The following is a 13997-nucleotide window of genomic DNA, read 5'->3' on the forward strand; positions in this document are numbered from 1 at the left end:
TAGAGACAGATCATAGGTGCACAATTCTAACAGTTTTTCAGTGATGAGAGTCGAGGACCAATCTTCTCAGATAGGCACAATCATCTCAGATACTGTGTGTGTGGGATTGACACAGGTGTCCTGTGAGGCATGTTCGAGATGGAGATGAGCTTCTGAAGAGTTTAAGAGAAGTGTAAATATTTTTATTTGGGTTGTTTAAAGAAAATGTCAAGGCATGACAGCAGTTTGGGTTTCTGGGTAACAATTTGGATCGAATCTGCAACACCCGTTAACAAAGGAAATTTGACCCGATCAAAATGCTTATGATCAAATGGCTCAATGACCACAAGCCTTTGTTCGCTAAACCATCACGGCCATGGAAAGTGCTACCTTCAATTTGTAAACACCACATGGAAACTCAAACCCTCAATTAGTGTATTCATCATGACGGGGCCGCCCACTGGTGCCAACCCTCCGCTCTACATCAAACTGCGCCGTACAGAAGAGGCGGAGTCGGTCAGCCTGTTCCTATGGGGACCAGGCTGAGAGGGAAAACGTTTGCTTGCTACATTTACAGAACTGAATGCTCATCCGCTCAGAGTATGCATGTAAACTCTGCGGGCTCCAAGCATCTCTTGTAGCTGAACGTCAAAACGACGCCTCGTAAGTTTTTTTAAATTGATTTTTATTATCCATCAACAGGTGGTTATTCAAGTAGATTGTGTGTGATTGTTTAATGTGTTGAGATTAAACTTTATTTTAGTTTATTTTGACAAATTACTGTCTTGTCTCTAGATTTCAGCAGGCTGTTCTATCACTCACGGTTATCTGTTCAGCCGACTTGTTTAGCTTTTATTGCAGAAGATATCGGGGCTTTAGAAGTGAGAAACTTTGATTTAATCTAATTACAGCATGATTTTTGGTCCACATACGCTACTTTCAAATGGTGTAGGCCTATGTTTATCCAAGAGCGTATACTTTGCAATGCAAATGTTTTGTTACGCAATAACTGTTCAGAGGCAGGTGTAGCGTTTCCTGTAGCTCTCTTGAGAATCTTGTCCAGCATGTTTACGTTGGAAGTCCATAGGCAGTAAGACAGCTGCACTGTTTATCACGTGATATAATTGTTACCATCAACATGGTTATTGTGCGCTATGAGGTTGCTTTAAAATGTTTAACCCGCTGGATTGTATTTTCTATGCTTTTACCCTTATATTGCTTGGTATTTATTGTTGTATCAGATGCTGACAGTCTACATTGAGACATTTAATTTGACAGTTGCCCTTTGCTAAAGCGTTTTTTGGTAGCTGCTGAACAAGACCGAAAAAAATAAATAAACTACTGCTATTTTAAAAGTTGGTGTCTGACTCCTTCAGGTTGGTCTGTGTGCTCCGGGGTGAAGGTGTGAATCTGCTGATGAACTGTGAGTGCTCCTAGCCCTGCCCCAGCATGGAGAAGTATGAGAAAATAGGAAAGATTGGAGAAGGATCCTACGGAGTAGTCTTCAAGTGCAGGAACAAAGACAACGGGCAAATTGTGGCCATCAAGAAGTTCGTTGAGTCCGAAGACGACCCCATCATTAAGAAGATTGCGTTGAGAGAAATTAGGATGCTAAAGGTAACACAGCCTTGGAATTGTATTTTCCGACTAAACCATCTTTCCCTTGAGCTAGGGAGGCAAACCCTAGCTGTCCATGGTGGCAAGTTTCTTACGCCGTTTTAAGGCGCTGACCTTTCTGATTAGCTTCTGTTAAAACCCCATCAAGACTTGTTTTGACAGTTTTGACTCTGGAAAACAAACCAGTGTTAAACCGCCCTTACACTTCATAAAGTTTCACCCACATTTGAATATAGCTCTAATTAGGGTCTGAAACAAAGATAGCCTACATTGTGCAAGTGTGGAACAAGGATCTTTGTCTGGTTTCAGAACAAGATTTCATTTGAATAATAATGTAATATAAATTTTAGAACTCGAGTATTTATGATATTGTCCAGTCATAGTCATTATCGTGTTTTTTTATATATATTTTATTCAGAGGTATCTTAAGGGTTATATTTGGAAAAAATACCACATATAGTATTGTTGCTGTCAGCCAGTAGCTTGATGAGTCATCACAGGGCTCCTGTCATTTCTACTAAACAAGTCCGGATGGCAATAGGTCACCATGGCAGGCAGCTGTTTATAACTGTTTGTAAAGGCTGTTTTGTTTCGAGTTTGTTTGGTTAGGCGTGTGGAAGCTTGCCTGAACAAACTGAACATAAAATGTATTGATTACTTTGTCTGTCACAAACCGTGCTCAGTAGCGCTGCTCTGTTGAACACAGCCTACGCACAGGGCTGTGTAAGGTTTTAATTAACTTTTATTTTTACAGTTATGTCCATTGAGACAATGTATTTCTCTGAATCGTCCCTTGTGCTGCAAGTAGGCCCTATACTGTGTAAAACGGTATGGTGTTTTTGTTTTTACTCTACCCAGCAACTGAAACACTCCAACCTGGTGAACTTGATTGAGGTGTTTCGACGTAAACGGAAGCTGCACCTGGTCTTTGAGTACTGTGACCACACGGTCCTCAATGAGCTGGACCGCTACCCAAGAGGGTGAGACACACGCATGCATGCACTCAGGAACACAGAAATACACATTGTGTTTCCCACTGACTACACCCACATCTTTAGTCATGGACAGACAGTATGCCTGCTTCCTAATGATCACTAATGCAAGTATAATTTCATCCAACTAGCCGTTAGACTACAGGAAATGCACTCCTTTGGTGCTCTCTACATGACTAAAGTACACACCCATCCTCCCCAGTTCCCCTTCTACACAGAGTAGGACTTCTTCCCCATACACTGCAGGCACTGTAAAGGACAAGGTGTTTACGTGGAGAGCAGCAGAAGACGATCAGCTTGTTATAATCCTTTTAGGTGTATGACAGGCTGCGTGCAGAAAGACATGAAGAATCAGCTGCATTCTATCAGTGTACACTACGTAGGGCACTATTCTATCCGAATCTTATGCATTCTATGAGTGTACACTACACTGCTCTGTGGTGGCTTCAGTGTTTGACTGTTGCCAAGGAGGCTGTCCTGGTGGTTTGTGGAATGTTTACAGTGATGCACACTCCCAGACGGCCATAGCTGGCAGGGCTGCTAGCTGCAGGGGTTCTGAGGCGCCCTCCGAAATGTGTACTCTGTCAGTGGTGTTGTTACCCCAGGAGGTACTCCCAGTCTGGGGGAGGGGGGGGGGGGGGGGGGAGGAGGGGCCACCGCCAGGGGAATGAGGTGGTTATTAATTGCCAGTCACAAGCCTCGATTTAGCCATAACCCAGGCAACGCTGATAGATAGACCCTGTATCAACAAAGCCTCAGGCAGCCCAGTCACAATAGCAGGGCCTTAACTGGCCTCCAGCTCCTCCCCTTAAGAACCAGAGGAATAGGAGAGAGACCCAGCCTGGATGCTGGCCGCGGCCGTCCTGACTGTTTGTGTTTGAACCACAGTGTTCCGGAACACCTGGTGAAGAGTATTACCTGGCAAACACTCCAAGCCGTCAACTTCTGCCACAAACAGAATGTAAGTAGTTATCTGTCTGCTCGCTTTTACAAGGAGAGGCTAAGAGACACAAACACTGTTTGAATTCCTTTCAGTCTTTGTGACTACTGTCGACCTTTTACTATCCAGGAGTTAGGCCTATGTAGTTTAGCACTCTTGGAGTCGTTTTTCCCAACTCTTAAAATCCACTTCACTTAACTTTTCAGCTATTTCAATATCATCCTGTCCTCCCTGGCAGCCAACATTGGTTAATTGTTCTCTTTTACTGGAATTCTTTTCTCCTCACTGACCAGTAGTTAATGTATCACAGGGACACAGCGGCAGGGCCCTTTAACAGTCTGGGGAGTCAACGTCTGTGAAGATTTTTTAGCTTCTCACAAATGCGTCTGCATCACAAACGTATTCCACGACCACAGGTGCTATTTAAACTCCCAGAAGGGCTGATAGTTGGAACAGTCCACTTTGTTCTGAAGGTCATTCAGTGACTAACTGCATTGTCTCACTTTGTTGCAGTGCATTCACAGAGATGTTAAACCAGAGAACATTCTTATCACGAAACACCAGGTCATCAAGCTCTGCGACTTTGGATTTGCCAGAATACTGAGTAGGTGTTTCATGTCTGAATGTAATGCTCCTGTAGAAGACTCCTGTATGTGCCACTGCCACCTGGTGGACACTTAGTGTACTGCAACAACAACGTTCCATCCATTCCCTCTCCATTGAACTGAGAGGGATTTCATTTAAACGTTTCCTTGCGTGTTTTGTGCCCTGTTGGCTGCATTTAAACTCGTTTTGTGTGCGTTTTGAACCTTAGCTGTGAATATTGGATTTGAAACGTAATTTCTTCTGTCATAGCTTGTGCCTCTGCAGTGACCCTGTCGTTGACGTGTCATGCCTGTTCTGTTTCCCCTCAGCCGGCCCATGTGACTACTACACAGACTACGTGGCGACGCGCTGGTACCGGGCCCCGGAGCTGCTGGTGGGGGACACCCAGTACGGCCCCCCCGTCGACGTGTGGGCGGTGGGCTGCGTCTTCGCTGAGCTGCTCTCCGGGGTCCCCCTCTGGCCCGGCAAGTCCGACATGGACCAGCTGTACCTCATCAGAAAGACCCTGGGTAGGGCGACTGTTGGTGTTGTTTTCACTACTTGACCATCTTTCTTTTGTCATTCGTTTGTATAACTTCTATGGATGAAATGAGCATCTCTCATAGAGTGCGAATGTGAAGTCTTATTTATTGAGGTCATCTCGGTTGTCGGAGAGATAAGGTTTTTTTCTGTCGTGTGCAGGAGATCTGACCCTTCGACACCAGCAGGTTTTCAGTAATAACCAGTTCTTCAGTGGAGTTTCCATTCCAGAACCACAAGAGATGGTGAGTTCCACATCACCTTTTTTCCAGTTTGGTTAATATTAAGCAAAAACAACTGTCCGTATGAAAAGTTTTGTTTTCTTGTCCATGTCTCTTTAAAGGAACCTCTGGAGCAGAGATATCCTCATATCTCATATCAAGCACTAAGTCTTATGAAGGTACACTTTAACCACAATGTGAAAACAAACATTGCATCTTTTCCTATGATCCTCCGCCCTTTTGTTGCTGTTTCCCCCCCTAACTCGACTGACCTCTCTCCTTGACCTCTGACCCCAGGGCTGCCTGCGGATGGACCCTCTGGAGCGTCTGACCTGCGAGCAGCTGCTGGAGCACCCCTACTTCGACACCCAGCGGGAGGAGAGCGAGAGCGCCGCGCGCGAGCTCGACCGGGCCACCAGGAGGCGCTCACGCATCACCCGGAAACACCTTCCCCCCGGGGTGAGGAACATGACCGCAGCAGGAACCGCTGATTGAAAATGATCTCATGTGAAGAAATGTTGCTTTGACAGTGTTTTTTGGTAACGTTTTAGAAGAAATGTTATTTACTGTTTTGTTCTGCTTTCTGGGATGTTGTGTGCATGGACAGTGGTTTTCAGGGATGTTGGCGCTGACTTCTAAAGTAACTTCTTTTCACCCCTTCAGTACTTACCACAGCTGACAAGTAGCAGCATCTTCCCAGCTCTGGACAACAAGAAATACTACAACAACTTGCGAAAGTTCAACTACCACTTCCCTAACATCTGAGTATACTGCATCCCTGTTGTTACGTCAATATTTACCACCATGATCAGCTTTTCAGTCAGCTCAGGATAGCCCTGGGAAACAGTCAGAAGATCCATGGTTTTGATTGGGCGTGCAGGTGTGTCTCCTGGTTATGATGTCATTCTATGCACTTGTGTAATACTGAACTCATGTCAGGATCATGGAGGAATTCCTGTTGGACCACAGTGAGAGCCTCCAGGAGTGGAGCCTGGCTGTTTCACCCTCTGAGCATGCCCTCTGAGCATATATGTTAACAATTCTTCGAATACCACCAACTTGACCCTATAAGTACAGTACCTATTTAGTTGTATTTTGTGTGACTATTTAGAATGACAACGAGCAGAAAATCTGCTCTGCTTTGTAGGTGTTTGTGTAGAATTACATCATGACATACTGCCTTATCTTGTTTGCCAAATGTCTTTTATATATTGAGTAAGTGATGTTTCTTGTCTTCAGTAAGTTATAATCATGTGTTTCGATTTACCGTCATCAAATAGTTAAAACATGGTATAGGCAGCAAGTCCATCTTGTTTTATTCAAAATAATGTCTAAAAGCCAGACTGTTTACTGCACTTTAGACTGTTCTCTGAAATGTGGTACATGCAGTAAATAAAACAAAACAATTCCTCATGTAGTAACGATTCCTCAAATAAGGTGCTAAGGATTTAAATAGCCATGTATCTTCCATCTGACACAATGAAATGCCAAATTAATCCTGGTTTAAATGACTAATGATTCGTTGTCATCCTCCATTTTCTCACGTAGATGTCTACATACTTTTTGTATGGTTGTGCTTTATACGATGAATGCCGAAAAAAGAATAGGATAGGCAAATCTGTCAAACTATGTTGAAGTCAGTGGAATAAAGTGCTGTATATTGAAAGCCTCAGCCTTCTCCATTCTTCCCCCCCACATCAGCTTTGGAGGAGCTTCTATCATGTTGTCATGGCACCTCTGAGGGCCACACTCCAAGGCAGTCTCTGCTGCTGGCTCGGCCCCTCTGAACCCAGGACTGGGATGAACAGGGAGTCATGCTGCTGGCCCCTCTGAACCCAGGACTGGGACGTCACGCTAGTCAAGGTCCAGCTCTATTTCCAGGCGGGGCAGAGCCGTCTGTAACCTCTCCACAGTCTTGTCCTTCTCCTTCAGCCCAGGCAGGTCACTGAGAAACAACGTCTCCAGCTTCCTTTGGGTTGTACCATCCCAGCATAAAATAGAAATTACTAATATTGCTGAATGAGCGGAATAAGAGGTATGATGTCACTGACAAGAAGGTGCTCTGTCACTCAAATGGATGTCAAACACACTCACCGGAGTTTGTGCAGAGCAATGACGCCCTTATCTGTCACGTTACCACAGGAAACCACCTCCAGAGCATTCAAGCTGTCCTGCAGGTTCTCCACCAAGCTCAGCTTCTCCAGACAGGCATCCTCAATATACATGCACTTGTGGAACTTGATTTCCTCCAAATACTGCAAGCCGTCTATGAAGCAGAAAGAAATGCGTTCAGAACGTCCACCGACTGACCGCCGCGTCATCTCAACTCTAGTTTCAACTGTGAACCCAGAAAGGCTTGGCCTGGCCTGACACAGGGTCACAGATGACGCTGAGCAGTCTCTCTTACGGGTGTAAAACATCCCCCTAGCTGACGTCACTGGAGGCTACACTGTCTGGGAGAGACCGGCTTTCACCTCGCATGCCCCAGAACACAGCCTGGTGTCGTGTTTTGAGCTGAATCGTCAAGACAACCCGAGGAGTTTGTGAGACAGATCACAAGCCATAGCACTAAAGTAATTGATTTAGATTTCCATTTGATTGTTAGTTGACTGTTGATTTTTGCTATTATAGATAAACCAGTATAAAGGATCCCTGTTGTGTATTCCACAAGTGAGCAACATCGTAAACGGCTTCATATTAAAGCCCACTTTAGAGCAACAACGCAAGATCAAAACGTGTCTTTCTGAGCGCTGAACCGACCCAGGTGATCGAAGCCCTGGTGCATGATGCAGGACTCTGTGGCATCGATGGCCTGGATCTTGTATCGTCCCAGGGGACCAGTGGGGAGCCCGTTGTAATCGTGATGAAAGCGGTCGAACCCCTGGAACCTCACTTTGGCCCCACATCTCAGCAACCACTCTGCAGCAGCCCGGTCCGGACCCACGGCCTTGATACGCTCATGGTCCACCCTGAGGACCCAGATTAAATAGCAGAGCATGACCACTGAACAGTCTCATAGCCTCATGCAATTTGTATTGTATGACTGTAGTTTAATGGATACATGGTCATGTTTAATCGGATCATGTTTTTTTGTGAAATGATGATTTGTCGTTTTCCTATTGCATTGTTAAAACCTGAAAAACGTTATGAATAAATCATAACCAGTAGTGAGGAGTTTAGTCTGGTAACGAACTTGCTATTGTCATGCTATTTACACTGCTGTATACTCTAATAGTAAATTTGCTATGAAAATTACATGTCTAAGAAGAGTAATACATAATTCTCTATATACACCTCTATAGGTGGTATCCCTCGACTATTACAATTTACGCCTAGAAAGTACTTCCACGGATTGTATTTATTTACTTAAATATAATGAAACATTGTTGTCTAAGTGCTTGGTGAAGGTCACTCACTTGTTGAACACGGCATTGAGCCAGCCCCAGAACCCCCTGGTAGTGTTTGGTCCAGAACTCCGGGAAAAGGCAGTCAGGGCTGATTTTGACAACAGCCTCATTTTGAACCTAAAAATGACATTAAAATACGTTTTGTTCTAAATACACTGTTTACTGTTCTTAATTGAAACATTGCCAATGCAGACACACTAAGTAGTTGTAAGACATGTAGGCTACATGCTAACTGTAATCCACCTGCTTGTCTGCAGACAAGTTATTCCCGTCGCCAGATCTCCTGATGACATTCAGCTTCTCTGCTGTTTGTTTCAATCGTTTACATTAATTTTTTTTACAAAACATGAAAGGCTAGCTGCGTTGCATAACACTCAAACGCAGTTCTAAGTAATATACATGGGCTAACCTCAATTCACAAGAAAACTGTCGACGTTTGTATTTCTCTTGGGTTTCTATCAGACTGTTGTTGGTCCGTCGCACACAGTAAATAGTCAGTCGTCACTAACGTGGTTCGATAAATCTGACCTTCAACCCGAGCACGGACCTACAGCGCGCTATCCTATTGGTGTACGTCAAGGTGGGTGGGGCATCAAGTGGGTGGAGCTTCGAGCGTCCTGACAGCAGAGAGCTAGGTTAACCTGCGAGGTTCAGTAATGACAGGTTTATGGTAGCAAGTAGTTCTATAATCAGGATAATGGTTATTGAAGCATAAGGTCTTTAGTAACGACCGTAATGATTCGGACTTTAAAAACGAGTGCAGTCAATGCGTTACTGGCCACACAGCCAAAGCTCTCGACATGCTGTATTACAGCGAGACACCTCCACAAGTGAGTAGGCTAGTGTGCGTTTTGCCATGGTTTGAATAACATTTGTTGCTGTGGTTGCCTTTACGTTGTCTACATTGAGAAAAGGAAATATACAGCTCCTTCATCTCTAGGACAATTGTGAAGAACTGTTCCAAAACTATAGTTAGCTGAACTTCTGTTCCGTAACTGCAGTTTTAACGGGTTCCCGGAGGAAAGACCAAAGTTCTCTTGTCTTGGCAAAAATGTCACGCACGCACGTAGTGCCCGTTAATCTGTCTCCTATAGCAAAGCATTTTGACGGTTGCAGAACAGCGAGGCGTTGCAGGGTCCGAGGCCTTATGTTCCTTCACTCCTCATAGAACTGGACAGTGGACACACAAAACTGTTGTGGGACTTGGGATTCTCCCCTGCCAACAGTGACTGTTCATTTTTCTTTCAGTGCTTATGATGTGGCTGTGGTGGGTGGTGGCATTGTTGGTCTGGCCACGGCCAGGGAGCTCATTCTCAGACATCCCACACTGAGCTTTGTTTTGCTGGAGAAGGAGAAAGAGTTGGGTGAGTAGGGATGGGTAGGATTGTAGCTCGGGGACATTTCTGCTTTGCATGACTGTAGATGTCTTGTCTGTCTCATATCCACACCTCTCATTTGTGGTACTCGGACAACCAGCCATGCACCAGAGTGGACACAACAGTGGAGTCATCCACAGTGGGATCTACTACACCCCCGGTTCCCTGAAGGCCAGACTGTGTGTGCGAGGGGCCACCCTAGCCTACGACTACTTAGAAAAGAAGGGCATTCCTTACAAGAGATGTGGGAAGGTATGTGACTACAGGATGCCAAATAATCCTGTATAATATGCACTCCTTGAGGACTAGACAAAGGTTTGTTGACTCGGTTGGTAAACAGTGCATGGTAAACACAAGTTGACCCTTTGAATTGAAGAAATTCTCTTCGTCAGGGGCCACATATCAAACTCTGTGTAAATTCTTCCTTAAAAGTATGCATACCAATTAACGAACGACCAGTTACACATGTCTTCATATTTTCTTAATTTGGGATTGTGCACACATGAAAAACCTAATAATTTATCAACTTATTGTGCCCTTATAGTAACAGGTGTGCTGCATAGGGAGTCAGATGGCTGAGCAGTTAGGGAATCAGGCTATTAATCAGAAGGTTGCCGGTGTGATTCCCAGCCTTTCCGAACAACGTTGTGTCCTTGGGCAAGGCACTTCACCCTACTTACCTCGGGGGAATGTCCCTGTACTTACTGTAAGTCGCTCTGGATAAGAGCGTCTGCTATATGACTAAATGTAAATGTCCAAAGCACTAATTAGCCAACATTTGGGAAACCGTTTTTTGCTGCAATTTACGCTTTAATGTTGTCCTGGTCAACGCAGTGTAGGCCTAATGGTGCGTGTCCACTACAGCGAAGCGGGCGGGCGTCGGCTTCCAATTTCAATGTAACCGGGCGCTGACGCTCGCGTAGGGCATTGTGGGAGCGTTGTTTGGGGGTTTTTGCTTAGGTGTTGTTGCTTCGTCATGAGGGGGTGTGCTTGTTTCGACAGCTCATCGTTGCCTTGCGACAAGAGGAGGTCCCCAGACTCCAAGCCCTGTATGAGCGGGGGCTGAAGAACAAAGTGCGTGACCTCAGCGTGATTGATGCCAGGGGGATCCGGGAGCGCGAGCCGTACTGCAGGGTGAGGGACCAGGTCATTTTTAGAGGTTGCTTTTGTGCTTGACACTGTTGTTGATAACAGATCAGGATTAAGTCTCATTGAGACCAAACCTAATACATCAATCCAGTATGTGTGAATGTAATCGTGAGTTTTCTTTCCAGGGAGTGATGGCCTTGGATTCTCCCTACACTGGCATTGTAGACTGGAGACTAGTGTCTCTGACCTATGGAAGAGACTTCCAAGAGGCTGGAGGGACAGTGGTGACTGAATATGAGGCCAGCGACATGGCCATGGCCAGAGAGAGCTCACCTGCTAGCACTGAAGGTGTGTTGACGCACATAGACCCCAGCACTGTAAACAAATACACTTAAACTGTGTTTAATGATTAATGATGATTAATATTGCTTTTTTCAGGAATTAAATATCCCATTGTCATCCGAGAAACAAAGGTAGGCAACTACTGTATGTGTATAAAAGATAAGGAGAGTGAGAGACAAAATCTATTACAGAGAGAAAGAAACCATGATGATTTTGAAGCAGTGTGTGTGCTGTACCACCAGGGCAGGGAGGTGAGATGCCGCTACGTCCTGACCTGCGGAGGCCTGTACTCTGACCGCCTGTCCCAGATCTCTGGCTGCAGCCCAGAGCCCAGGATTGTGCCTTTCAGGGGGGACTACCTGGTCCTGAAGCCAGAAAAGCACTACCTCGTCAAGGGCAATATCTACCCGGTTAGTACTGAATGTTTAAATGCACTCGAAAACTGTTTCAGATCACCCTGAGTTACGAGAGAAATCACTACAGCTCAGAGGTGGAGCATTTGACTGCAGATCAAGAGTTTACAAATTAAAATCCCCTCCTCTCTTTGGCTTTTGATGAAAGCGTCTGCTAAATGAATACCTGATGAAAAGCTGTATGTGTGTAGGTCCCGGATCCTCGTTTCCCATTCCTCGGAGTTCACTTCACTCCTCGTATGGATGGCAGTGTTTGGCTTGGTCCCAACGCCGTCTTAGCCTTTAAACGGGAGGGCTACAAAGTGAATGACTTTAATGCCAGAGACTTTGGAGATGCGATTTCTTTCAGGTAACATACAGTACATGGTGGTGTTCTTATTAGGCAGTCACAATATGACTCTCCTTCATCCTTGTTGAATGATTCATGTACTGTATTCTCTATCGCTAAATGGTGCGGATCTATTTTACAGAGGCCTCCAGAAACTAGTGCTGAAGAACATGGTGTATGGTGTTGGAGAGATGTACAGGGGGCTGTTTATTGGTGCTCAAGTCAAAATCCTGCAGAAATACATCCCAGAGCTCTCTCGGAGTGATGTACTCAGGTAAGCACAATTAGCCTCAATTTACACTAAAAGTACATTGAAAAAGTACATTTATTCAGGAGAAACAGGAGGAACCAAAACTGCTTCCCGCACTGTTCTGTCATGGTTATGTCACTGGGGTTGATGTCTGTTTCAGGGGTCCCGCAGGGGTACGCGCTCAAGCTCTGGACCGTGAGGGGAACCTGGTGGATGACTTTGTGTTTGACGGCGGGGTGGGGGATGTGGGTGGGAGAGTGCTGCATGTGCGCAATGCTCCCTCACCTGCAGCCACCTCCTCCCTGGCTATTGCAGAGATGGTCGCAGATGAGGTGGAGAAACGCTTTGCACTGTAGAGAGACCAGATACTGTTGTAAGAGGGAAGTTTGAGCTCGCAACCTGAGCACTCCCATGGGTATATGATGTGGACACTGACAGATTTCACCTTGTACTCAGAGGAAAGAAAAGATCATTAATAATAAACCCGTTGTAATGGATTAAGATATATTTTTTAAACAACACGGATGAAATTGAGTTGGTTCCAGACATTATGGATTGTATTTAATAACTTGAAGATATATTTTTGATATATATTTCTATGACAAATTACCATTGAAATATGACTTGGATTGGTTTCTGAGAATGTATCAGTGGCTTTTTGATTTATATCAGTTAATGGTTTGATTTATGCTGCTACAGTGTCCATATTTTACTGAACTGATATATGCTGTTGTGTAAAAGAATGGTAAACTTGAACTTTTGTTTTTAGATATCATTAGATTATGTACATACAGACAACTTGTAATTCAAATGTATATATTGTTGCTCTGATGAGATGTATTGACTTTCTGAAGGGTTCACCTTGACACGTTGAATCAACTGTTCTTTCAATTATTTCAGTTATTGCATTGTCTTTTTTCAAAGCAAGAAAAAGTATGTGTCCACTTGGTGGCAGTCTTCCTTCAAGAAAACTGACAACTGAAGGTTGTCAGATTTTTTTCTTTAATGTCTGAAATTTCTACTAGTGTCAAGTATCACCACTGTTTGCATTTTTATTACACTGAGGGAATTCAAAAATGCTGTTGCTTCATCTAATTTCACTCACCAGGGACAGTCCTGAAGCAAATCCGTTCCATTCCAACTTCGTTTGTTCTTTGATGATATTCTATGAAATCCAAGCATTGCGTTTCGCTTTTCTTAGTTATTAGATGACGTAAAACGAAAGAATGTACGTAGATAGATTGTATGAAGAATTTTCATTTTCGTAACCGGCAATCGAGTTTCTTCCCAATTCGTGCATTAACCAAACTGGGTATCTTCATACGCAGACGCAGACGGAAAGCATCTGTCTAGGCAGGTCTCGGCGCAAAGTGTGTAGCGAAGTGGGAGGCCGAGATTCAGGCAGACAGACGCACAGAGAGTTTGTGCGAACATCAACGATAACAAAACACCTCAACGCCTTTATGCAATTTATTGAACAAGCCATTAAGATATGCCACGGATTATAACTTCACAAGTGGATTTATTCTTGTTCGGCGCTGTGGACCGACGTGGACAAAATGACAGTTTTTGAAGTAAACAGGAGAAAGTCTCCTTTTTGAATTGAATGAGGGTGCCACAACATTACCAAGAGTGCTCCAAGGCCATGATAGAAGGAGCCTGCTGTGCATACAGATGTGCCCTCGCTACGATATATCGACTTGGTAGTAGCTATCCAGATAGCTAACATAATTTGAAAGCTATTTAAAGAGCACATTTTTTGCTTCGTTCAAGAAACTTAATTTTGACAGTTTACGGCTTTACAGTAGCTGACAGCTTCAGACTACTAGCTAGTTAGCTAACAGCTAGCTAGCTATTAGCTTCGCTAGCTACACAGCAACTTGTTTATTAGCTAGCTTAGTGGTAGTTGGCTAGCTAC

The 13997-nt window shown here is 44.5% G+C and overlaps 3 protein-coding genes across 5 annotated transcripts; 2 read left to right on the forward strand and 1 right to left on the reverse strand.

The window, feature by feature from the left end:
- The first annotated feature begins 541 nt into the window (after positions 1–541).
- cdkl1 (cyclin dependent kinase like 1 (CDC2 related kinase)) lies at positions 542–6540 on the forward strand. Its single transcript, XM_084684621.1, has 10 exons — positions 542–642; positions 1356–1596; positions 2455–2576; positions 3477–3549; positions 4042–4132; positions 4443–4643; positions 4816–4898; positions 4997–5053; positions 5172–5333; positions 5538–6540. Exons 2-10 carry the CDS (start codon positions 1429–1431, stop codon positions 5637–5639), a joined length of 1059 nt encoding a protein of 352 aa, XP_084540747.1. The 5' UTR covers positions 542–642; positions 1356–1428; the 3' UTR covers positions 5640–6540.
- dmac2l (distal membrane arm assembly component 2 like) lies at positions 6168–8823 on the reverse strand. 2 transcript variants are annotated; one of them, XM_084684623.1, is made up of 5 exons: positions 8691–8823; positions 8291–8398; positions 7635–7843; positions 6969–7140; positions 6168–6843 (listed from the first exon to the last, which is right to left on the reverse strand). In XM_084684623.1, the coding sequence occupies exons 2-5, from the start codon at positions 8389–8391 to the stop codon at positions 6729–6731; spliced, it is 597 nt and encodes a 198-aa protein (XP_084540749.1). In that variant the 5' UTR covers positions 8392–8398; positions 8691–8823; the 3' UTR covers positions 6168–6728. The 2 variants fall into 2 exon arrangements, with proteins under 2 accessions (XP_084540749.1, XP_084540748.1); XM_084684622.1 differs by lacking the exon at positions 8691–8823 and adding an exon at positions 8525–8678.
- A 62-nt stretch (positions 8824–8885) lies between these two features.
- l2hgdh (L-2-hydroxyglutarate dehydrogenase) lies at positions 8886–13156 on the forward strand. 2 transcript variants are annotated; one of them, XM_084684627.1, is made up of 10 exons: positions 8886–9111; positions 9530–9645; positions 9758–9909; positions 10660–10791; positions 10932–11094; positions 11185–11219; positions 11331–11498; positions 11693–11850; positions 11972–12103; positions 12240–13156. In XM_084684627.1, the coding sequence occupies exons 1-10, from the start codon at positions 9017–9019 to the stop codon at positions 12433–12435; spliced, it is 1347 nt and encodes a 448-aa protein (XP_084540753.1). In that variant the 5' UTR covers positions 8886–9016; the 3' UTR covers positions 12436–13156. The 2 variants fall into 2 exon arrangements, with proteins under 2 accessions (XP_084540753.1, XP_084540754.1); XM_084684628.1 differs by lacking the exons at positions 8886–9111; positions 9530–9645 and adding an exon at positions 10202–10363 and having other exon boundaries at positions 9773–9909.
- Positions 13157–13997: the final 841 nt, after the last annotated feature.

This window comes from Hypomesus nipponensis, chromosome 3 (genome assembly GCF_054491055.1).
Source record: "Hypomesus nipponensis isolate SF chromosome 3, ASM5449105v1, whole genome shotgun sequence".
NCBI lineage: Eukaryota > Metazoa > Chordata > Actinopteri > Osmeriformes > Osmeridae > Hypomesus > Hypomesus nipponensis.